Source organism: Ptychodera flava, chromosome 18, assembly GCF_041260155.1.
Source record: "Ptychodera flava strain L36383 chromosome 18, AS_Pfla_20210202, whole genome shotgun sequence".
Classification (NCBI taxonomy): domain Eukaryota; kingdom Metazoa; phylum Hemichordata; class Enteropneusta; family Ptychoderidae; genus Ptychodera; species Ptychodera flava.
In genome coordinates this window covers 3755436-3781805 of record NC_091945.1, presented here as the reverse complement: position 1 = coordinate 3781805, position 26370 = coordinate 3755436, and the positions used below count along the sequence as shown (strand labels likewise).

At 37.7% G+C, this 26370-nt stretch overlaps 3 protein-coding genes across 3 annotated transcripts in view; 2 read left to right on the top strand and 1 right to left on the bottom strand.

The window, feature by feature from the left end:
• The window catches only part of LOC139116693 (uncharacterized), a 559130-nt gene that overhangs the window by 318004 nt on the left and 214756 nt on the right, over positions 1–26370 (bottom strand). The gene's annotated exons all lie outside the window — the stretch shown is intronic.
• Positions 1–26370, top strand: part of LOC139116687 (macrophage mannose receptor 1-like) — a 68473-nt gene that overhangs the window by 26880 nt on the left and 15223 nt on the right. The window lies entirely within an intron of this gene.
• The window catches only part of LOC139117759 (macrophage mannose receptor 1-like), a 35905-nt gene continuing 12764 nt past the window's right edge, over positions 3230–26370 (top strand). The window contains exons 1-10 of the mRNA XM_070681021.1: positions 3230–3378; positions 6903–6985; positions 7836–7978; positions 17497–17543; positions 18337–18531; positions 18968–19188; positions 21261–21328; positions 24236–24336; positions 25247–25513; positions 25723–25871. Coding sequence (XP_070537122.1) covers positions 3288–3378; positions 6903–6985; positions 7836–7978; positions 17497–17543; positions 18337–18531; positions 18968–19188; positions 21261–21328; positions 24236–24336; positions 25247–25513; positions 25723–25871 — 1365 coding nt within the window. The 5' untranslated portion in view covers positions 3230–3287. The remainder of the gene's footprint in view (positions 3379–6902; positions 6986–7835; positions 7979–17496; positions 17544–18336; positions 18532–18967; positions 19189–21260; positions 21329–24235; positions 24337–25246; positions 25514–25722; positions 25872–26370) is intronic.

The window sequence follows — 26370 nt, the reverse complement described above, 5'->3', positions numbered from 1 at the left end:
ATCGTCAACTAAAAAGTGTTTTTCATGTCGTTCCCAATGGAAATAAGCCCTCTGAATTCGTCGTTCGGCAATTCGTGCTTCGAGCTGCCAATATAAACACCTTTACCTGTTCATGATGGCTATAGCGCCAGTTTATTACTCCAACACATCACTATTCCCCAACGCCGTAGGGAGAGGAGTAAAGTGATGTGTTACTGGGGATGGCCACGAGAGGTAATACGTGGGCATTAAAGCCTAGGGTAGGGTAGGGTAAAGGTTTTCTTAACATACCGCATGCTCATGCTGTTTTATATTATGCTTTCAAGGTGTTTTCGTGTATAGGCACTGCAACAATATATTTGAACTTTACCGGGCGATTCTCAGTATCCAATTTCTTTACAAAAAGGAATTGTCCATCGTATATTAAACGTCTTTGGTTGCACTTAAATATCCAAGTGACAACGCTGCTAAAGGGGAACCTTGCTGTTTTATTCACAGTCGCTCATTCCTGGCGCTATTCGTGCTCTTATCACCTGCTATTGTTTCAAAGCTGACGACCACATTAAACTTAATGTCACGTGACTGGACACTTTCCAAAGACTAGTTAAGTCGGCTTAATTTAAACTAAGTATGACCAATGTATCAGAAATTCGATAAGAATCAGTGCATCCTGGCTTGATATACGGGTATACTATGGCTATTTACAGTAGGCCTACAGAAACTCACTGAAAATGCAAAGACACTCCTAACCTTCTACACCCCCAAATTTCAAGTTCCACTTCAGTTCCTGCTACCGTTCTCAGCCATTATTTGTGAACGCGGGTTTTATAAGGGACTGGACGTAAATTACCAGGGGAGGGTCTGGCGATTTGGGAAGATGCTGGCCAGAAATATGTGACCCTCCCCTCATAAATTGCTCAAAAATTATGAACCTCCCCAACGGTTAAGATAAAAAATATGACTCCCAACAATAAACATGTATTGATCCTCTTTTCATTTAGAAAAGACGATCACATTAGCAAAGTTGTTAATTGATTTATACAGTATTAGTGTAAATAAAGTCAAAATAAGACAATGTTGGTGGATGTAAAATGTTACTTCGCCGTATAGACTATTGGCTTATATAACTTTGAAATGAAATATTAAGTAGCTATCAGTCTGATTGCATTGTTGTTTACTGCAACTGTTCGGGAAGGTGCTGTTATCAATCAATTAGAGAGCCTTCAGTGACCGGAGGAATGGGGGAGGGTCACATTTTACCAACTTGTCCTAGGGGAAGGTTAAATTTAAATCGTTAAGTTTATTATGAATGTAAAGCCTGGTAGAAATTACAGGGGGAAGACCAGTATATTTCGGGAGTACTTTTTTACGTAAGTAGTTTAGAAGGGTCATAAAATTTCACACATCCCTTTTTGGGAAGGTCACCTTTTTTCGCAATTTTTTGAAGCCAAAATGCGGCCGGCATAGTGCTATGTCCAAAAATAATATCAAATTATAATACATTGGAGTCAATTGGCAAACTATTAACAAGTTCCCCTACAAAATAAGCTATATCTGTACTTCTATATATAGTTGATGTGTTTGTTAGTGTACTTTGCTTGAAGTGGGAGGTGAAAGGGGCATGTGTCTACAAGAAATTGGATTTACGGATTTCATAAAAATGATGATTCACTATAGATGGTATTCTATGAGAAAGCTAAGAACAATTTTTCTAATATAAAGCTAGCAATATTTGTTCATCAATAGACATTTGATAATTGATATAAATTCACTTGATTAGAATAGGATGGTTACAGGCGTTTATGTGTACAGGAACTTCGATTTTGGAATTTCACCGAAAATGTGGATCGATTTTGCATGGGACTCTATGAAAATACTATGAATATTTTTCTTCAATATGAAACTATCGACATCTGTGCATTTATATGCCTTTGATAATTGATATAAAAATGCTTTAGTAGAATAGGATGGTTACAAGTGTATATATGTACATGAAATTTGATTTTTGGAATTTCACGAAAATGTTGATCTACTTTACAAGGGACTATCTGTCATTATCTGTGTACCTATAGACGTTGAATAATTGCCGTAAATGTACTTGATTAGAATATGGTGGTTATAAGTGCATATGTGTACAAGAACTTAGATTTTGGATTTTCACCGAAAAATGTTGTTGTTGTTGGGGTCAAGGAGAAAACGATGCACAATTTTTCTCAATATAAAAGAGGCAATATCTATGCATTTTTAAATTGGATAATTGACAAAAATGTACTTGAAACACGATTGAAACTAATTTGGGATAATTGGGTCTTCATATTTTTCAAATTTCTAAAAAGTGTTAGGTACTCTAAAGCATAATGTTGCAATATTACAATTTAGTCATAAAAAAAAGCATATGAGCTTACATTTCTAGATCAAACAGACATTACTTCGTCATCCAATTATCCCAAATTAGTTCCAATCGCGTTTTGATTAGAATATGATGGTTACAAGAGGCTATGTGTACAAAGAATTCAATTTGGAATTTCATCGAAAATCATGCAAATATCACATTCAATGATAAAGGCTCACTCATAAATATGTTTGTTTGGGAAATTTATCACTGTGTGACCCAATATATACCAACAGTATACGATGCACTTGTATGCCAGAGTCTAATAAAATTAAAGCACTACATCTCTGGAATCACGGCAGAAGAGTTTTAAATAAACATCAGTGAACGTCGTTTACTACAGTTTTACTGCAATAAGTTAGTATTGTATTATTGCAGGGGATTGACCTCAGTGTCACACCGAGTAGTCACAATGACATTCCCTGTCTTTTTAATTTGAAAATGTTCCCCGGTCAAACATTTATGAACCTCCCTAAAATAGAGTTTGAAAAAATATGACCCTCCTCTGAACATGGGCATGACATTTTGCGAATCCACCCCACCCCCCCCCCCCCCTTGAGCCGAAGAAACTGACCCTAAATCGTTTTGAACAGTGCTATGTTGGATACTGGTGTTTATACATGTTTTGACTTTACGTCTCATTTCCAAGCGCTGTAACGACCAAATTAAGAATTCGACCACAGCCACAGTTGCCATGGCAACACATGATTTAACCATATAACAAGGACATGTTGTCCGTCGCTTCTTTCTTCATAAGTCGTGTCAGCACAGGTTAGGGAACATCCATTTCCTCTGTTTCAACATACTAGCAAATGTCAGCGGATACAGGAAACTGTGTTGTTCAAAGATAAGACGATGAGTTCATCTACGTGCAAGTGACGATCACTACTTCCCCGCATTTTAGTCAGGACACCCAATGCTCCTCTGTGCCGTGCCATCCTTCATATTCGTCCGCAAACCGCAAAGGATGGAAGCTGTTTTTGGGGTCGCTACGGTTTACTTGAGCGGTAAGTGTATTCAAAATAATTGATTTTGTAGGATCCAGCAGAATTTGTGAATCATTTGGAGAACCTATATATGCCTTTATTATACAATGTTAGTGCAACGTTTCAACAGAAACTGCACAACGAAAAACCCAAAACTCTGCAAGTCTCCTTGTCAGCTATCAACCATGGTCACCATAAAACAATTGACCGCATATATATCAGATATTGAAAGTGAATGACGGCCGTTTTCTCTCAAGTCAAGCGAAGTTTGACACTTTTGAAAAGGAAAGAAGAACAACGTTTCATCCGTAAATTTAGTGAATGTCAAAGATTTTGATGAAAAGCTTCAGTCCGAGGAAAGGTTTAGTCATGGTGCAGTATGCGCCTCGAAAGTGAATAACTTAAATATTTGCTCAAATTTTCCCCAATGAATCTTTAACCTATTCTCATACGAAATCAAGACTAGAGATCAGGTGTTACCGAGCAAAGTTTAGTACTAGATAATCAAATCACCTAAGTACAATATTTACCGATATTTGAAATTCAAACAGGCCACCATCCCTATGTTAATTCTGTAGCAAGGAAAAAAAGAAATTTTCGACGTTCGATAAAGTAAGACTGTGAAAAATATTCTTACAAGAGCATTAAAATCAGCCCCAACGAGCGGTAAACCAGAAAGTATTGAAAAATATTGAGAGTCTGAATTTAACGCGCATTATACAGCTTTCGGGAATAATCATTGTCAGTTGGTTTCGACCCCTAAAGAGATATTACTCCTCTCAGAATGCTCAGACATGTGACTTCAGAAAATCATTAGTATTTGGTGTGATTCAAACGACAGAAACTATCCCAGTTTAAAAGTGATCGGGGAATTTTAACGTCGATTTTCAGTGGTAATCTATAAGTTGCAACAGAAGACAATACTGGTTTTCGAGATGTGTTTTTTGAAAGCTTAGCTTTCACCCCTGACTTTATCTGGAAATGTTATTCACATTACAGAAACAATTAGTCTGTCCCTCAACATAGGCACTGCAAATATGACTCATAGTTGACTGAATATGGCGTCAAGCAACGTCAACAGTCTGGTCAGAAACATGAACATATCCTCCTTAGCTCGAAAGTGCCACAAAGGACGGAAGCTCTGCAGATTATTCTTTCAGCTCTCGTAATTTTAGCTCACAGCGAAATTTGAGCCTGCTTTATTATAAAACAGCGAATGTGGAAGAACTATATATCTCATGTTCGTGTTCAGAAGAGATTTCCCGTCTCCTCAAATTAATTTGTCCTTGTCGGTAAACAGATTTACGCAAATGACGTACCCTCTAGCAGAAATGGAATAGTTCGACGCTGAGTTTCAAATTACATATCGCCCACAAAATTATCATGCTTCCTTTGCCTACCGATTCATTGGGGCAGCCTACAAAGCTGTTAAAATTGTTCTTAAGCTGTGCATGTGGGTTTTTGTGGGCGGTTGAGTATATTATTACGGTGACAATAGGAGGGTTGCGGGCTTGCAGCAGTCTCAATCACAAGTAGGTTGGGAATTTCATTCTTCTGGTCAGCGGGCGTTTGAAACCAGTCTTTTTTAAGGAGTATACTAATATGCTGCCTTGAAAACACGTGAATTGATGGTAGTGGAAACTTTTATAGTGGGAAAAGGTCGGGGCAGATCTCCTGATGAGGGAGTGGGGAGATGGGAACACTTATGGGTCAGAGGGAATTTTTTTCGAATCATAGCGTACGGGCCGGTATCACAAGCTATCCGACCGCCTCCCACCATTTCAATTTAACAACAGTGTGTTATCATAGAATATTTACGGTTATCTTAACGCATAACATTTCTCAAAACCGGCTGGTTCGCTGTCACCTTGCATGATCCGTTCACATGCTTAGCAAAAATACCTATTTATTCTCATATATACACACATACGTACATCTTCCTACGTATTCTCTCAATGGGCGAGGATTTTTTGAACCTAAAATTGCAAAAGTTCCCGAGGGCATGGGTAGATCTTATTGCGGTCAGGTTTTGGAGTTTCTGAAGGACCGTTTAAAAGTTAGGTTCGCTGTTTGTGTCAACAAAATATTTTTTGACTTTTTTCTCAAACTAACTGCTACATAGTAAATGTCTGACGGTGAAAGCAAAGAAAGAGGTGAGGACTAGTCATGTGGAGGAGAGATATATGACACTTAGGGACTTTGAGGGAGAATGACAATGGGCGAACAGAATTCCTTTGTCAAAACTGACAGTTGCACTGTTTACACCAAGTTAGTAATTTTTCTAAAATATCTCAGACTAAAATTTTGCATGCAAAATATTAAAGCCATTAAAAAGATCTTAAACTCGAGAGGTTTCCTGCTTCAGAAACGTAAATAAAAACCGCATACATCTATTCATTGCTGTTCTCCTCTATCTGTGAGCTCTATTATTTGTCGCTTGACAGGAAAAGGTGCCAATAGCTACATCTAATTTTAAGCAGGTTAAAACAGATACATAGATACATACATACACAGAGACATCCATCCATCCATCCACACACACACACACACACACACACACACACACACACACACACACATACATGCATGCATGCATACATACATACATACATACATACATACATACATACATACATACATACATACATACATACATACATACATACATACATACAACATACATACATACATACATACATACATACATACATACATACATACATACATACATACATACATACATACATACATACATACATAACCCTGTATATAGGGTTATCCACAAAATACGGCCCTGTATGGACGAGGGCTCAGTGAGTGACGTATTGGACTCGCCTTCGGCTCGTCCAATACGTCACTCACTGAGCCCGAGTCCATACAGGGCCGTATTTTGTGTATAACCCTATTATTATACACCTCCCTCCATTAATCGTCCATATAAACTAATTCTATGGTAAATTTTGAGGGATGCGGCACGCGCGATATGAGTGGAACGCGCGCGATTGTTACCTACTGCTCCGTAGTACAAGTCCCTTGCGTTGGCACGAAGCCAATTAATTTTCAGTGCAGTACAAGCAAACTTCGCTGAATGTTTTCAATTTAATTAGTTTTTTAAAATAAAAATCAATTGCATTTAGACTCAGTTTTGTGTTTAGCGTGTTTTAAACCTTATACTACGAATACATTTTGGTGGAAGTTGTTATTATGTCTATAACTCACCGTAAAATAGTTTGTTTACATCCGATAATCGCTAGGTCAAAGATCAAACAGGCGCGTCGCGCGTCTCCCGTATTCGGGACTCCGCGTACTATACAAAATACGGAAAGTTATTGGACGGTATATATATATATATATATATATATATATATATATATATATATATATATATATATATATATATATATATATATATATATATATATATATATATATATATATAATATATGTATATATATATATATATATACGGACTTACAAAATGCATACATATTAGTAGCTATATCAGGGAGCTTAACCAGTGTATCTTACCATTTTGTCCACTCCAGTATACCTGCTCCTTTGTCAATTTTCCGGAGGGTCTGCAGATTGTCCCACTGGATGGATTGAGTCTGAAAGTAACTGCTTTAAGGTAGGTAAACGAAATACCGGCTTAGGCCTACCGGGTAGACTGAATTTCACCAAGGCAAATGTTGGCTTTATTTGAAGTAGTTTTGTACAGAACTATGTTTATTTATGACTTGGCCACATTTTTATGACATAGGTAAGTTAATTTGGAAAAATGAACCCGATTATCAAGAACATGTATTCTTATAATGGCTATTATATTGAGTTTTCGCAAGGTTTGGGGGATTTACACCCCATGGTAGATTTAAACAGCTATTTCTACATTCATTATACTGTCGGTTGATTAAAGTAAAATCCCGCTGAAACATTTCTCATTAATTAATTAGCTCTGTCAACATCGAATGCCAAATAAACATCATTACATCACCATTATTTGCATTATGCAGTGTGCCTTCCACTTTGAATGCTAGTAATTATGTAAGACTTATATTGTTCGCTGCATGGTATAGTTGTTTGAAATATATTCCTATACAAGACATACTTTGGGTGAAAACGTCACACACTTAAATCTGTAGGTCTCTTTCTATCCGACAGACTCCTTGTCTTTCAGGCCAGTGTCTCTCTGTCAATGTGATTACGCAGTGAACATGCCTTGGTGCATAAATGAATGAACAAATGAATGAATGAATGAATGAATGAATGAATGAATGAATGAATGAATGAATGAATGAATGAATGAATGAATAAATGAATGCTGTTTATCTATCTATCTATCTATCTATCTATCTATCTAAGCACGTGCATCGGTGATTCTTTATAGTATTTGGAGTAGGTCACATTGGAAATTTCAGAGTTAAAATCTCATTGTGATGGAACAAGTAGGATTGTTAATAAGTAAACCGCTTTAATTACAGGTGTTTAACGCTGATGATAATCGAAAGCAAAGCTTAAACTGGCATGGTTCGTCAGAGTACTGTCGAAAGATGAACGCTGACCTTGCCAGTTTTAGTAGCCTAGACCAAGAAATATTCATCTTCAGGGCAGCTAAGGTAGCTCGGTGAGTGTTTATCCATTGCTTTAACAAGTGAAGTGTGCCAGAATGGATCAAATAGATTGCACTTTCTTTGTTCTGACTGCCTGTGTTATGTGTTATGTGTTCAGCATTATCACCAGTATTACTGTCATTCAGTTGTGTGCAATTACAGTCTCTTGCTGTTTTCCTACAGCATGCTTAAACACACAATATCCTTGTCGACAAAGCCTGTACATGTAAACACTATTGGTGATAATTGAATAATAGAGTCAAGACTGAAAGTCATTTTTCAATGATATAAATGCACGCTACACGTACACAGGCTGTGTTGGCAAGCTAAATACTGGACAGTTCAACATGCTGTACGGAGTAGTAGGACAGAACGCTACTGTATAACTTGAACAAAACTTATGTCAACCTTTAAGTTCAGTTATTATGGCAGGGGGTGGGCCGGCAAAATCCAGGGGGGGTCACCTCAAATTTGAAAACTGCAAAGGGGGGGGGGTTCATGTATTTTTCCAACAGCTAAGAGGGGGGTCACTTAATTTTCATAAGTATCCGTCCCGGCAAAAAGCAGTTTCAGTGTTCAGAATATTCTGGGAGATAAAATGATTCGTTGCATGATTCATTCTCTGAAGTTATTCACCTATAAATCTGAACAAAAGTATAATTATCTGTCACATGAACATCTTGACTTGACAACTCTGAGGCTTGTCTTATTGTAAATCAAGCTCACTGCACTGGGGTGATGAACAATTCCTATTACTTACATATTATAGATATAGCAAGTTTTGTCAGGGAAATTATTTAACAGTTACCTGTACTGAGACTACTAGTGCCATGAAAAGTTAAATAATACTTTTAGGTGAAATTCCAATATCATAATTGTTGTCCACATCTGAACTTTAAATACTCTATTTGAATCAAGTACATTTGTATCAATTATCAAACACCTATAAGCACAAATTAATTTAGTTTAGCATTGTAAAAAATTATTCTTAGTTTTTCTCTTAGACTCCAATGTATAGTGAATCAACATTTCGGTGAAATTCCAAAATCCAATTTCTTGCACACATATCAACCTTTAACCATCCTAGGCTAACTAAGTACTTTAAAATGAATTATCAAATGTCTATAAATACACAGATTTTGATAGTTTTGTATTGGAAAAATATTATTCATTTTCCTCATAGACCCCCATGTACAGTGAATCTACATTTTGGTATAATTCCCAAATCCAATTTCTGGCGAACACATCCATTTGTTACCACCCTAATCAAGTACATTGATATCAATAATCGAGAGTACATAAATGCATGGGTTTACCTATTTTTGTATTGGAAAACAATTATTCATACTTTTCTCATAGACTCCGATGTATAGTGGATGAACATTTTCAGTGAAGTTCCATAATCAGATTTCTTGTACACATAATATGCATCTTTAACCATCAGATTCTAATCAAGTAAAATTATGTTAATTATTGAACATCTGTATATGCACAAGTATACCAAGTTTTTATTGAAAAAAATTATTCACAATTTTATCATTGACTCCCATGTATAGTGGATGAACATTTTTGGTGAAATTCTAAGGTCAAACTTTTTGTCCGCATGCCAGGTGTAACAACCCTATTCATTTAAGTACATTTATGTAAATTATCAAATATCTATAAATGCACAGATATAGTTTTGCATTGAAAAAGTATTACATAGATTTCTCATACATGTATGAGAAATGTATGTATACCATGTATGGTGAATCAACATTATCAACAGCTGATATCCAAATATCAAAATTTTGTACACACACGCTTGCGCAAAAATATTGCGACCCACCAGTAATTTATGTCCAACCCCTTTGAGGGGTAATTTCAAAATTATAGCAAGTCAGAAGGGGAAAATCTGAACATTAACACCTTTCGAGGTTTGTAAGGAAGGTCATTTGAAAAAATCTAAGCTCTTTTTTGGGGGATTCTATTGCTCCATACCCCGAGGTGTTTGTGTGTGCAGCTTTACTCAAGCAATGTTGGGGGGTCATAAAATTTTTGTCATCTTGAAAGGGGGTCATCAATTTTTTGGTACAATGGGTAGGGGGTTCACTTATTTTGACTGATGCGCAGGAAGAATTTGCCGGCCCACCCCCGGCCATAATAACTGAACACTCCCTAATATCGATGTTAATACAGCTACTGCCAACAGGCAGTGTCTCTGACTCCGATGTAGTTGAGGAAGAGTTTTGGTCTCAATGATGTTCATAACAGTGAATAATACTTGCACACAATATCAGACCGGAGAGTAACACATGGAAGACCAGGAGACTTGACAGTTGTCAATAAACAATGGCCAAACGGTGTATCAATGTTCACAAAATAGTGTTGAGTATTGTACACAAAAAGAGAAAATCTCCTTGAATGTAATGGTACAGATTACTTCCATTTTTGTTTGGCTACCTGCATTTTCCATTTTACAATGAATATATTGTTTAAAGTGTGCAACACAGATGAAAATGATTTGTAGGTATGTCAATCTTTTTTTCAACATCGCGATGTGTATATACATCATTTTTGTTGGCCAGATGTGGATTAACTCAAGTCGGCTTAGATTGATAAATGAAAAAGATCAACTGACGCATGTAAAAATGAATAAATTTAAGAACTTGCTTTAGAAATATGTCTCTACAAACTGCTGACAACATTTCTATAAGCACTACAGAAAATATGTGTAGGTCAAAAATGTTAGTGTCGAACATATGTGAGCAGAACTGCGCAATACATGTTTATTTTTTCTGCGCATACACCGCTAATAAAATATGCGGCTATATGATAGTCTGGGAGAGACTTGAAAAAATTTGATCATATAGATGGGGAATTTGAAATTTTTTATGGTATTGAGGTGGGGATGTGAAAAAAATATTTGAACTAAAATTTCACCACGCAGCCTTAGTCGCCATTGATTGGTGTCCGTACTTTTTCGGTACTGCTTCAATTCTCATAGTGAGCCACATCATCACAGGAGTTGAATACGAGTATGATGACTAACTGAAGAAAGTTTACATGAAAATTGAGATCAACAAGTTTATCGCAATATCACCGCATTTACGCAGCAACATACGATTTACGATGATATTCTCTCATCAAGATGGCGCATGAAGCTCTAGCTGAAAAATAAACTGGCTGATACAGAATGTTCGCTAGTCTATCAGTTTTGGCGATTTTTCTAGTTCTTATCAGTGTGTGTGTCAGGACAGATTTGGCATCCAGTGTGTGTGTCAGGACAGATTTGGCATCCAGTGTGTGTGTCAGGACAGATTTGGCATCCAGTGTGTGTGTCAGGACAGATTTGGCATCCAGTGTGTGTGTCAGGACAGATTTGGCATCCAGTGAGTGTGTCAGGACAGATTTGGCATCCAGTGTGTGTGTGTGTCAGTGTGTGTGTCAGGACAGATTTGACATCCAGTGTGTGTGTCAGGACAGATTGACATCCAGTGTGTGTGTCAGGACAGATTTGGCATCCAGTGGTGTGTGTGTGTCAGTGTGTGTGTCAGGACAGATTTGGCATTCAGTGTGTGTGTCAGGACAGATTTGGCATCCAGTGTGTGTGTTAGGACAGATTTGGCATCCAGTGTGTGTGTCAGGACAGATTTGGCATTCAGTGTGTGTGTCAGGACAGATTTGGCATCCAGTGTGTGTGTTAGGACAGATTTGGCATCCAGTGTGTGTGTTAGGACAGATTTGGCATCCAGTGTGTGTGTGTCAGTGTGTGTGTCAGGACAGATTTGACATCCGGTGTGTGTGTGTCAGGACAGATTTGGCATCCAGTGTGTGTGTCAGGACAGATTTGACATCCAGTGTGTGTGTCAGGACAGATTTGGCATCCAGTGTGTGTGTCAGGACAGATTTGGCATCCAGTGTGTGTGTCAGGACAGATTTGGCATCCAGTGTGTGTGTCAGGACAGATTTGACATCCAGTGTGTGTGTTAGGACAGATTTGGCATCCAGTGTGTGTGTTAGGACAGATTTGGCATCCAGTGTGTGTGTTAGGACAGATTTGGCATCCAGTGTGTGTGTGTCAGTGTGTGTGTCAGGACAGATTTGACATCCAGTGTGGTGGTCAGGACAGATTTGGCATCCAGTGTGTGTGTCAGGACAGATTTGGCATCCAGTGTGTGTGTTAGAACAGATTTGGCATCCAGTGTGTGTGTCAGGACAGATTTGGCATCCAGTGTGTGTGTCAGGACAGATTTGGCATCCAGTGTGTGTGTCAGGACAGATTTGACATCCAGTGTGTGTGTCAGGACAGATTTGGCATCCAGTGTGTGTGTCAGGACAGATTTGACATCCAGTGTGTGTGTCAGGACAGATTTGGCATCCAGTGTGTGTGTCAGGACAGATTTGGCATTCAGTGTGTGTGTCAGGACAGATTTGGCATCCAGTGTGTGTGTTAGGACAGATTTGGCATCCAGTGTGTGTGTTAGGACAGATTTGGCATCCAGTGTGTGTGTGTCATGTGTGTGTCAGGACAGATTTGACATCCAGTGTGTGTGTCAGGACAGATTTGGCATCCAGTGTGTGTGTCAGGACAGATTTGACATCCAGTGTGTGTGTCAGGACAGATTTGGCATCCAGTGTGTGTGTGTCAGGACAGATTTGACATCCAGTGTGTGTGTCAGGACAGATTTGGCATCCAGTGTGTGTGTCAGGACAGATTTGGCATCCAGTGTGTGTGTCAGGACAGATTTGGCATCCAGTGTGTGTGTCAGGACAGATTTGGCATCCAGTGTGTGTGTTTTACTTTCCGGGTGTAACTTTGCGGATCAGTCAAAACATGAGATAAGGATACATGTTCATTAACTGACCCCACACTTCCCCTCGCTTCAATATCTCAGGAAAAGTATACGCATCCTGTCATTATGATTACGTTGCATAGTAACATACATGTATACTGTGAGTATCCTCTCCGAGGAAGTTGTTAAGAAATATCAACTTAGTACCGACAGTACCGTTGACAAATTCTCTCTCTCTCTCTCTCTCTCTCTCTCTCTCTCTCTCTCTCTCTCTCTCTCTCTCTCTCGTGATGTGTCAAACATTCGATTAATCAGTAATTCAGTATTTGGCAAATTCTCTCTCTCTCTCTCTCTCTCTCTCTCTCTCTCTCTCTCTCTCTCTCTCTCTCTCTCTCGTTTAGATTTTTTGTCTTCAGATTCATTGGTCTATTCATCCAACCCTTGTGTCTATCGTCCAGCCAGATCAAGTTCTCATGATTGACAGATATACCTGTTACCTATGATTGTTGTTAAAATCCTTGGCCAATGTACATGACATTGACCACCAAGGATAAAAGAACGGAATACGGCGATACTTCACAGAAAATTTGCATTGTCAGTTTGGAAGACTTGAATATCCATTTGATCATGAAATAATTTCAGAACGTGTTCCGATGTACTGTGTAATTTCAATGATGACAAACATAATTCGTTCGGAGTATCGCCAATGACAACAAGTTCTTTAAATTGCAAATGAACGTATAATGCACAAGGGTAAAGTCAACATACCTTTAGCACAGCAAATTCTCATGACTAGCAGTGTAGCGTAAACAAACTGTTTTCTGGATCTGTGAAATGTGAAGGAATTCATCTTTTCCCATAGTTGAGATGAGCAATTCAAATGGACTGTTAAAGATATGAAAGGCAACAAACGTCACCATGGCTAAGAAAGTTCTGTATTGCCAGTGTATTTCAGAGGTCCGGCAATGAGTTCATGTGATGGTGTACGTATTCTTATGATCATATAAATTGGTGATATCATTATTCATTCACCTTTCACGGTTTTCAATCTGGCTGTCACTACATATTCTACTGGTTGTATGTTTGCAAATGTAGTCGTCAAATCAACCACTCATGCTCTTTAGAAGAAATGTAAAATTTGTAGTATCTTAGGTCGACCTTCAACTGAAAAGGTCATACATGCTTTCAACATATAGTGCATTAAATAACGAAACAACTGAAGATAAAGATTAAGGTCAATTATATTATATTATGTTACTATGCGCCATTCTGAATTGACGAGAGCTCATTCTACCCATGCAAAAATACAGTTTTAGCACTGATAACAGTACTAAAACGGGCCCCTAAACCAGCATATACGAAAATTGCCCTGTCAGTGCATATGAACGAACATACATATCGTAACGTATATTAGGAAACAATGCGCTTTGTTCAATGACCTACATCCGAATTTCGATACAAAGATAGAGTATCGGTCTGTGACTCACCTCTTGGTTAACGTAGGTTGAGGTTGATCATGAAAGAAATTTCCGAAGCAGCACATTTGGGTATGATGTGTACGAATCATTGCATTGTAAGGCAACAGCACACCATGCAATTTTCTTGATTTAGCGCGCGAGTCGAGACGCGACACATAATGTACTTTTATAAGGCCGATCTTTAAAATGAAGCTAGTATTCCTTCATACATAAATAAGTTGACACTTCCTCAGATTAATGGTGTGTCGGATATTCTTTCTGAAAGTTTTGGCTACAAGGGAGCATTGGTTTTTACAGGGAGGGGGGTCGATGGAAATCAGGGAGGTTGACTTTTACGAAACCATTCTTTGGGGGGGGGGGCAAATTTTTCAATCAATGATGGGGGGGGGGGTCAAATTTTACAAAGGTTTGTATGGAGTTATGGGAAAAAAACTGACTTTGGAATTTCACAGAAATGTTGCTTGGTCCTCCATACATAATCTATGAGTAGTCTATGAGAAGCTATGAACAATTCCTTTTAACTACAAAACTAGCTAAATCTGTGTTTTTTATAGATTCTTGATTATTGACATTAAGGTACTTGATCAGACTAGGGTAGTTACCGGTGCATGTGTGAGCAAGAAATTTGATTTTGGGATTTCACCCAAAATGTTGATTCACTATCTTGTCTTTGAGGAAACTATTAATAATTTTTTTCTAATACAAAACGTGCTAAATCTGTGTATTTATAGACTCTTGATTATTGATATTAATGTACTTGATTAGACTAGGGTAGTTACAAGTGATTGTTGGTGAAAGAAATTGGATTTTGGAATTTCACCGAGATGTTGATTCGCTATACATGTTGGACTATGAGGAAACTATGAATAATTTTTTTCCAATACAAAACTAGGTAAATCTGTGTATTTATGTACTCTTGATAATCAATATTAGTGTACTTGATTAGACTAGGGCGATTACAAGTTCATGTGTGTGCCAGAAATTTGATTTTGGAATTTCACCAAAAATGTTGATTCTCTTTACATTGTGGTATGTAAGGAAACGTTGAATGTTTTTGTTTTAACAATACAAAACTAGCCATTAAAATCTATGCTTTAAATGTACGTCACGACAATATGAAAAGATTAGATCTGAAGAATCAATATGATATTGGAATTTCACCCAGTGAGTATTTGTAAAATTCAAAAAGGATTCTTTGAAAGTTCAAAGGTCAAATGGGAAATTATAAGTCAATTAAGATGTTATTTCTGTGACTGTGACACAGATGCAAAGAGCAGTGTTAGCGTCGTGTTATGACTGTGACATCGGGGGGGGGTCGCTGTTTTTTGTGCATGAAAATGTGGGTAACTCTTTTTCTTGCAAACACTTTTGAAGGGCCTAATTTTTCAGCCAGGGGCCATAGGGTGCGAAAAGGTAATGAACCAAATCGGATAAAATATTTTTGGGGGTCACATTTACAATTGATGACTTTGGGAGAGTCAAATTTTAGAAATTTGATTTGGAGGAGGGGGTCGCTTTTTACATTTCATTTGTCGCTCAAGTTCCACCGGAACCCCCTCCCCCGTAAAAAGCGAACGCTCCCTAACAGTCCATGGTGTTCCAACGATGTAGACCAAGAAGTTCAGAGAAAACGGGTCAAGAGTTCAAAGCAAAAGAAAAAGTAACAATTTCTTTTCGTAAATTTGCACAAGAACAGTAGTCCTGGCTATAATTGTATTCGTGGTTCAACACGGTCCTTCATTATCTTGTTATTTTTTTTCTTTTATACTAAAGGACCTGGTAATTTATTACCTTGCATGATTTTGATTGTTAATTTTGTTTTGACATAATTTTGCTCTACTAAAATAGATTTGTCTCACACTTTACAATTTTATACGGCAACCGTCGCACCATTCGTAGGTGGTACAGTGCGGTCACAAGGTGCTATATTTAATAGATAACTTGGACGTCAACTGTTCCGAAAAAAGACTTGTGCAGTTTTGAAATAATCCAGAAGTTAGATGACTGAAAATGTAATGAACAGGTGAAGAGTGTGTTGCCCGATTAAAAAAAAGTTGGACGCTGACACTGCTCGTTACATCTGTGTCAATTTTCGTCGCAGTTTCACGAGCCAGGAGCCATCGCTTTTCATTTTGAACTCCTTGGTCTACATCGTTGGAACACCCTGGTCTGTTATAGCCAACACTTTGGGAAAGAATATCTGACACACCGTTACTCTGAGGAAATGTCAACTTTTTTGTGAATGAAGGAATACTAGCTTCATTTTAAAGATCGGCCTTATAAAAGTACATTAAGCTTGTGTGTCGCGTCTAGACTCCCGCTGAATCTAGCTAAGTGCATGGTGCGCTGCTGCAGTAAGTTGAAGTCAAAGACAGTTCTTCGTTTGCCGTCCTTGGATTTTTTGAAAAACCCAGCAGCCAGCCAGAGGAAAACAAATACAGCCGAAAACAAAAGTGTATTGACATTTGCTCAATTGCACGATTTCCTTTGGAAAAATAATATTTTTATTTGAAATAGTGTTAACATTGTGTTTGTTTTCTTAATTTTCTCTGAAAACCTACCAGTACACGGATGGCAAACAAAGCATTTTATTCAAAGCGCCCAATGCGTACGTTATCGTTAGATACTTTGAGCTTGTGTTGTCAACGTAATCCCAACTTCTGAATAATTGCTCGGTCGCGGGTGCTTTCGTCGTTCGATCCCGCAGACGGCCGTTTTCTGCATTTAGGGTTTAAAAGTTACGAAAATACCCAACTCGGACGAGACACAAAGTCAATACAATATAATAGCAATAACCCCTGCCGCAGGCGGGTATACACTCGATTTTGGTACAATTCACGACATATAGCACTCGCCTATCGGTTCGTGCTATACGTTGTACATTGTGCCAAAATTTCGTGTATACCCGCCTGCGGCAGGGGTTATTGCTTAGGTATCCTCAGTTTGATGTGTGCCTTATAACAATAGTTATTCAAATACAAACGTGATTTCATAATACCGCTGGGACTATGCTGGCAAACAATAATGGCTTGCAAAATAACTCGAAAATATAATGCCTCCAGAATATGACTAAACTGAAGTACCTGAAACGTTAGAGATGAATTGACCAAAGTTGGGTTTTGTAATTCTCACCGTTCACGTCATTTATTTGCCTTTTGTTACGTCATGTACGGCTTAGATTTAACGACTTGATGCAATTATCCACGTTTACGTCTCCTTTCAGAGTCATTGAAATGCACATTCGTCACAGCATTCAATCTTACTTTGATTTTATTCCAGGTTTGAAGCTGTTTGGATTGGATTAAATGACATCGATAGTGAAGGAAGTAAGAATTTTAAGTATTTGAATAAAGTTTCAAAAGTATATAATCATCCGTTGCACATGATATTTTGTGGTTAGACTAAATATAGATTTGTTATTGATTAAATTCTTCCTGGTATGCTTACTTAGTTACCATTCGACCCTGGGAAGAAGTTTGGCAGAGTAGATTCTACTAACTATTTGCCTTGCATTTCAATTTCATTATTCTACGAGCTAACAGAGAAGATCCACACTTTCTAATGGAATCAATGTTTTACTCCTCTGTTACGCGAATATTTTGCTGCCCCCCCCCGAAAAGATTCAACTGAAGCCTCATTTGCATTTCAACCATCCTTCCATAGTTTAATAGTCAATCCCTCAACGTAGATAGGAAATTCGTTTTTTTTTATAATTTTGGAACTAACAGAGTAATGATCCGTCGTCATAGTTTGTACCTATATATACACTGACAGTATTTACAGTATGTATGGCCTGCCCATTGGTTGCAGATTCAAGTGATCTCACTATGAAAATAATCGCAATCATACCAATCTATACTCCAAAGACACACGGTCAGAATTCGTAAGACAATAGTTGTAAACATAGACACAAAACAGCACAAAACAGACAGTAAATAGACGGTACACAAACAAAGTCATATTCATGAAAGAAAGATATATGGACCTCTGGCCAGAAGACCAAGAAGTTGTTTACGATAAAAGGAAATGCCTCCTTGCATGCACTATCCAAAGACTTACTTGCGGGCATTCAATCACAGCGGCAAAAGGGCGTTAACTTGAGATTATTTCTTGGTTTAGAGTATGTTTGGAGTGATGGCTCTAGTGTGAATTACACCAACTGGGGAGGCATTAGGCCGGGATATCAGAGCTATACATCAGACTGTGTGGCTTCGCAATCACTACTGCGGATAGGCAGAGGTATGGAAGCTACAACGTGGAGATTGCGGCCATGTAATCGGAATGTGAGGTCATGGATATGCAAAATATCATCAGGTAATAGGCAGACATCAAGCTTGTTCATTGTCTTAGCAACGACTTATGTATTCTCATCAGCGCTTTGAGTTAATCAAAGACATACAGTGGATGCTTTTTACGCATAAAAGGCAATACAATTCTTATAATGTATTGTCAATACTTGTAAATATGCCCTTAAAGTGAAGCGCAACTGTTTTACTAAAAGTTATCATGGTCAGTTGGGCGCTGTTTTTTCGTTTGACCGAGACATGCGTAGTGATACGTTACATCACTGAATTTTAGTGAGGGTGTTTTTCTTACATCGAGATATGTAAGACTGCTTTTTCACAAGAAATTTGCTCTGCTTTGTCTATGTCTAATTAATTAATGGAAACCCACATCTCTTGTTATAAACTTATTTCATTCATTAATCAAACGTGTGTAAATGACCGGATCTCTTTTCTGGATTATGAAGGTGAAGAGCTAATAACACCATCGCCACCGCCGACTCCAGATTACTGTTACGAAAACAACACCGTATGGCTGAAGTATGGGGACAACATGTGCTACTTTTTCAGCACCAGTGCAGTGATAGAACCAAAGACTTGGACTGAATCTAGAAAGTACTGTCATTCCAAAGGTGCTGAATTACTGTCATTGCATGATGCAAATGAGACAGCGTGGATAGCATCCAGGGTAAGCCTTATATAATAACGAGACACCAGCTGTAACTTTTTAGCTCCGCTGTCAGTGACGGAGAGCTTATCAAGTAGGCTGATTTTCCATCGTCGTCTGTCGTCGTCGTCGTCAGTCTGTCGTCATTTCATCATCCGTCAACAATTGCCTTCTTCTCTGAAAACGCAAGTCCGATTGCTTTGAAATTTGACATAAAGTTCACTTGGGGTGACTTCACTAAAGTTTGTTCAAATCGTGCTTAAATTTGCATATTTGTATTTTAGGGGCATTTTTTGCTTTTTTTTAGTTTAAAAAAATCTTCTCTGAAACCGCACGTCCGATTGCTTTGAAATTTGATATGCAGTTTACTTAGGGTGACTGCAGTCAGATTTGTTCAAATCGTGGTGAAATTTGCATTTTTTGTCATTTATGGTCAAAAAATCTTTAAAAATCTTCTTCAGATAGCTTTGATATTTGATACAAGGGTCCCTAGGGATGATCTATTTCAGATTTGAACAAATTGTGTAGAAATATGCAAATTTGTATTTTTAAGGCAATTTTTGCAATTTTTGGTCAAAAAATTTATTTCGTCAAAACAGCTTGTCTGACAGCTTTGATATTTGGTATCCAGCTTTATAGGTACGAGCAAAATCTTATTTGTTGAAATTATGATGAAATCCACAATTCTGTAATTTTGGGGCAATTTTTGCCATTTTTGGTCAAAAAATTTGTTTCTCAAAAAGTACTCGTCTGAGAGCTTTGAAATTTAGTGTACAGGTTCCTACAGATGAACTAAATGTGATATATTGAAATTATGATGAAATCTGCAAATTTGTATTTATGGGCAATTTTTGCCATTTTTGGTCAAAAAAGTTTTCCTAGCTACTCGTCTGATAACTTTGAAATTTTAAATACCGGCTCCTACAGATAAACTAAATGTGATATATTGAAATTAAGTTGAAATCTGCAATTTTTTTATTTTTAGGGCAATTTTTACCAATTTTTGTCAAAAAAATGTGCTTCTCCAAAACTACTTGTCTGATCGCTTTGAAATTTGGTATGCTGGCTCCTACAGATAAACCAAATGTGATATATTAAAATTATGATGAAATCTGCAGTTTTGTAATTTTGGGGCAATTTTTGCCATCTTTGGTTTTGGTCAGAAAATTTGATTCTCAAAAAAACTGCTCTTTTCAGATAGCTTTGGTTGACATTTTCTTAGAGATGATGTTATTGTGATATGTTCAAATTGTGATGAAATCTTCAATTGTGTATTTTTGCAGCTTTTGTGCCATTTTTTGTCCGGCAAATGAAATGAGCTACAAAAGATTTCCACCTCTTCATCTACACATGTGTCAAAAATAGTTGGTCTTTACATAACACAGCGGAGCTATATCGGCCGCTAGGTCGCTTGTTGATGATCTTTTTCACGTTTTTGTTTTTAATGTTTCGTTTTCTTGTTCTGCTCTCGAACCACGTTGAGATACAGTGAAATCAGTTTGACTCAATGTATATGTGTGGACTACATTGTTGACAAACGAATCTTTAGTTCGGACTAGAATTCAAATGTCAACAATAAAAGTCCATTTTACTCATGTATAGACTGTGTTGATAAACTGAACAGTTGGTGTTTTAACATGCTGTATTGAGTAGGTCAAGAACTTACACTTAACATGCAAAACGAAAGTCATGTAGCGAAAAAATCACCAAAAATTACACCAATTGCCTCGTCAAATCACTATGGTAGTAATCAGTGTCTGAAACAGAGTAGCATCGGCGAGTCTCTCAATAATTTTAAACCATTGGAAAGTTCTATAATTAGGCATGGTAATTTTTAGACCAGCAAGGATTCAACGTTTGTGAAAATATTTCTGCCTCGCAGGATGTTAGCCCAAATATTGAAACTAAATAATCAGTCAATACTAATGCAACCAAAAGGAACGTATAAATATTTTTGTTTTGATATAAATGCTGGTAAAGGTGGCGAAGTTTTCAAAACATGTTTTATAATGATTTGCTCTGTTGCTTAAACACTTCATTTTTCATGGGAGAAATCTTCAGTCTCAAATGTGATTTCTTCCTGTCATCCACAGTTACGACTTGAAGAAATACGCCCATGGTGGATAGGACTTAGGCAATATGGCTTTGGCGGAGAATATGAGTAAGCACTTATTTCTTCAGTAATCACTTGATGTGTCACATATCGACCAACTCAGTCCCTACAAGTGCAATTTTAACATCTTAACAGATAGCGTCTGTGAACATAAACATTACAATTTGCTTTATATAAAACATACAAACAGCTAGAAATTTGGACTTTCCCTTGAGATCTAATGCAAACACATCGTTAGGGAATGTTAGAACTCTTCAGAGTATAAGCTTGTTGCAAGAACCAATGATCAGACCTTTTACTCTTGCTTTCAACATTTTCGTCCGTTGTCTCATCCACATTTTTCCATTTCCATTTAACGCAACATGCCCAGTGTTCAGCTCACCTCTACATCAATTTACATAAAAATGAAAACTGTAATTACTACCAGGAATCGATATCTGGAATTGATAAACTCTCATGGAAACCGTAAAGGGAGAGGATCACCAGAACTGCTTCTGTGCGACTTACTTGATTACAAACACTGTGTTTCATGCACGACTTTTATATGCTTAACGTCAACGTATCTGCAACATTTAAATTGTAGAATGTTTATTATTAGAAACATGCTTAACTTTTATCCGTCACTGATGTACCTTGGATACAGTGTTTACTTTTGCCGTATGGGTCCCACACCAACTCGAGAGCATTTCCAACGACACCCATCCTTTTTTAATCCTTTTTTGATCCTTGATTCTTAGTGAGCCGTGCAAATACAGTACAGGTACAAAGTAACATGTTTGGTTCTTTTATGTCGTTTGCATTATTGTCGTCTTCGTTGTGGTGTTAGAATGAGGACTGGGTTAATAAAAAAGGAAAATATCAGGTTACATGCTAATGTTATATTTTGTATCAAATCTAAAAAATTCGGTATCGGCGCCATATTTCACACTTTATACTAGTGAAGCTAATGAATGAATGAATGAAGGAATGAATGAATGAATGAATGAATGAATGAATGAATGAATGGATGGATGAATGAATGAATGAATGAATGAATGAATGAATGAATGAATGGAAGCCAGGAGACAAAGGCTCAACGATGCACAGTGCCGTGTGCAAACGTTGTCTGATTGTCCGGGAATGCAGATTGGTAAAGGTCACAGGTATACGAGCTGATTGGCTAGGGGAACTAAGGTGAAGATGTTGTGTAGGCAGATTAGCTAGGTGCAATCATAAAACACATTTGTGATAAAATCATAGAACACAGATTCCACTTTATTTTTTCAATTATAGGGAGAGTAAAGGACTTAAACGGCCATGTAAATTGGCAATACTAATGACTATTGCTGCGAGGATCAGAGATTGTTGTTCTGCTATAAATATATGTGCAGTACCGACCGATATGGCGAATACCTCCGGTGCAAAATTTATATGGCCATTTACTATCGAGGCAGATGCTAATCACTAGTTTACAACGCTGCTTTACAAAGTTGTTGTGGAATTTATAATACCCACTCTGGCTTTTACACCCGTGGCCACTTTAGTGTTGATTAAGCCTGTCTGCAGCAAGCAGAAATTCTGTTTGTATAAACGAAACAAAGTGGTGATCGGTGTAATAAATGTAAGGTTCACTATCGGCACCCCACTGTTAGGATTGAGATAACGTTCTACTAAAATGTCTCGCCTGCCCAATTCAAATCGATCACAACACTGCACTGTAGACACGCTGTAAGTCTGCACTCCGACAATGAACATCAATAACAACGGTCGCTAATATCATAGGGGCAAATACTTCAGTGAGGACGTAGCAAGCTTGATTGTTCAAAATATAAGAGATTGTGGTGGCAATCCGGCACCTAGCGAGGTATCACGAGGAGCTTACAAAGAAACAAGCAAGCGTTTTAAGATAAGCATGGAGGGAGCCAGAAAAGTTTGGAAGAGATGAACAATCAGGACAAGTTCCCTTCAACCGGGATGAGAAAAGTGTCGTTCATATGGTTACACACATGTGAATACATGTACATGTAAAATGCTACCTCGACTGTACTTTACTCTTACCTTTCCGTACCAAGTGAAATTGGAGTAAGTTTATTCACGGTTTGTAGGAAAGAAACATGGCTTAGTGCAAGTGAATGTTTATTTCGAAAGTTTTGCAGTCAGACGGGCGATGACTGTAATTTAATCGCTAACATTTTCAAAGTGGCATTTCCTTAATTCCCGCGTCTGAACAAAGTCTGAACACTATAGTATCGTTGGTATTCATTCACTGCAATATTGAAATCGGCACAAAATGTGTGATGTTCTCTAACACTGACTACATTTGAAACACATGAATTTTAGCAGATACTGAGTACTGATAGGGCAAATGCTGTGGTCACTTCATTTGTATACACTGTATTTTATAATCACTCCCTAATTTCAGGCTAATCGGCGTGTCCACGGGGTACCGATAGTAGGATCATTATCACCACTGATACAGGGTAAAGTAACCGTTTTATCACCCTTCTGCAGACAGAAATTCTGCTTGTACCAGACAGGCTCAATCAACACTAAAGTGGCCACGGGTGTATGTCACTTACACTGTCCATTTCCGAGTGGACTACCAAAATTGTTATAAAGTAAAGGCGAGTGATCATGCAAGGATCACTTACAGGACCATGCAATAACTTTTTATGGATCAGTTGGTTTGACGAATAGGAGTTGATTTTATCACAGCTTGGTAAGCATTATATGGTGCGTTAGACTTTATCACAGAGTGGTCAGCATTACATGGTGGCTCAGATGTTATCACAGATTAGTCAGCATTATAGAGTAGAGGATGGATGGATATGAACGTGATTATTTACACAGTTAATATTATATTCTTGGTTGAATTAAGGTGGTATAAATGTCTATTTAAAGCATATGCATCAAGGAATCGCCCCACAAGTAACATTGGGGAAATGATCATTGCAAGTACTATGAATCTTTTAACAGGTGGTCCGATGGTACAGCCTTGGATTATGTAAATTGGTTAGACGGCGAACCAAATAACTTCAATGGAGAGGAGGAATGTGCTCAATTACGTGGATCTCCAGGTAAAGATATATTCATTTAAACACTTCTCGTACAATGTCCAGCAAAGAAAGGTCTTGATAAAATGCAACATGTACACCACGGAGAAAGGCCTGTCTCTATCTATTTACCTTTCAATCCACACCTTACATATATTTAGATGACAGTACTAGTAGTGGATACATGTTCTAAATTTGAACGCAATGCTTGAGAGTGATAATTCAGTGTAAATTTCCTGCATGTTTATTGGCTTTAAGGAAAGTACCTACTCCTGCTGAACCTAGACTCAAACCCACATATTTGCCGTCAAAGAACATATCCATCTTATTCATTGAGGACATCTTACCAGAAAAAATAAATTGGTAGCATCGCAAAATATAGTACTGTAAGATCATCTACCATCTCATTTTATAAAAATTTACAAAGTTTACATTTTCCTCTATCATAAGACTTTACCAAATCAGACTGAGACATCTGTGGGTCAGTATGCTATTGTAAAATGACATTCTAAATATTGAAGTTAGTGGGAATTTTACACAGTTCTCTTTCTGAACATGACTTTCCTTTTGCAACGATGGGGCTTCAGACCACCACCACCACCACCACCATCATCATTATCATTATCATCATCACCATCGTCACCGTCGTCGTCGTAGTCGAAATCATCATCATCATTAACATGATAATTATGATAATCATGATGATGATGATGATCATCATCATCATCATCATCATCATCATCATCATCATCATCATCATCATCATCATGACTTTATTGTCATATTTTAAAACCTGCAGTAACATAATTCAATTCAAATCCTAGAGTACAATGATAATATAGAGCTAGGAATATAGCTATGCGCTACGTCGAGCCTTATCCCGTTAACTCGTATGAACATTGCATTATATACTTCTCGTTCTTCGGATTTCCAGACACTGCCCAGTGGAATGACCAACACTGTGCCGACGAATTTTCCTTTATCTGCAAGAAATTTATTCACAATGTTGACCCCATCACGCATCCTCCAACAACACCAATACCGGGACCTTGTCCAACAGGATGGGTAGAGTTTGATAATAAATGCTACAAATTTTACGGAGTTGACGACGCCAGTGAAAGGCAAAACTGGTCTGCAGCAAGAGATGTTTGTAGGAGTCTGCGCAGTAACCTAGCAACCGTGCACACAAGAGAAATTCAAAGTAAGTATGAGAGAACAGAGAAGGGCTAACGAAATATAAATATGTCTTTATGTTTCTGGCAAGTATAAAGATTACTCAACATATTTTAGAGATATGAGAATGTCGAGTTGATGTTAAAGATGTCGTTTTACATGAGCAAATCATGCCTTGTCTTTCGGCCATTTTATACGTATATGCAAAAGTTCAAATTATAGGTTTCGGTTTTTTAGACTTCCTGTATAGCCAGCTGTATTCTGCTGAATCTCCTGTCTGGATCGGCCTGAGCAATGCTGCTAATCGACGCAAATATAGATGGACTGATGGCACTCCACTTACATACACTAAATGGGGCAAGAACCAACCCTACACATATCGCGCGGTAAGTTGTCCGTTGATATGTGAACGAATGTCTCTCATGATTGACTGACATTCTTTTACATGTAAATGTCGTTTATCGTAATTATAGGTCAGTCTGGAAGTCCTTTCAATAACACCATGACATTTTCAAAGCGTCAACAAAAACTTCAACCAACGCTTTCAACACGTCCCCTACAAAGTACGATTAATACACATTATATCTTCAAGTTATTCCATTAATACAGAGAAGACGTATTTGACAGTGAGTTGAACACTTTAGGCACCACATTCATTTGTCATGTGATAACTTTGTTGGAAATCCATTTCATTCAACAGCTCTTATGTAAGGTAGAACGCCCCTCGGGGACATATATTCGGTCTCTAAAATTTTTACAATTCTCTTCTGATCTACAACTTGTGGGGATTCAATTTAAAGCTCTTGAAGTAAGAACAATTTCAACGTCTTGGTTTTCGAAAATCATTTTTTTTTATTTTTCGCCGTAGAGGTAATACAGGGATGG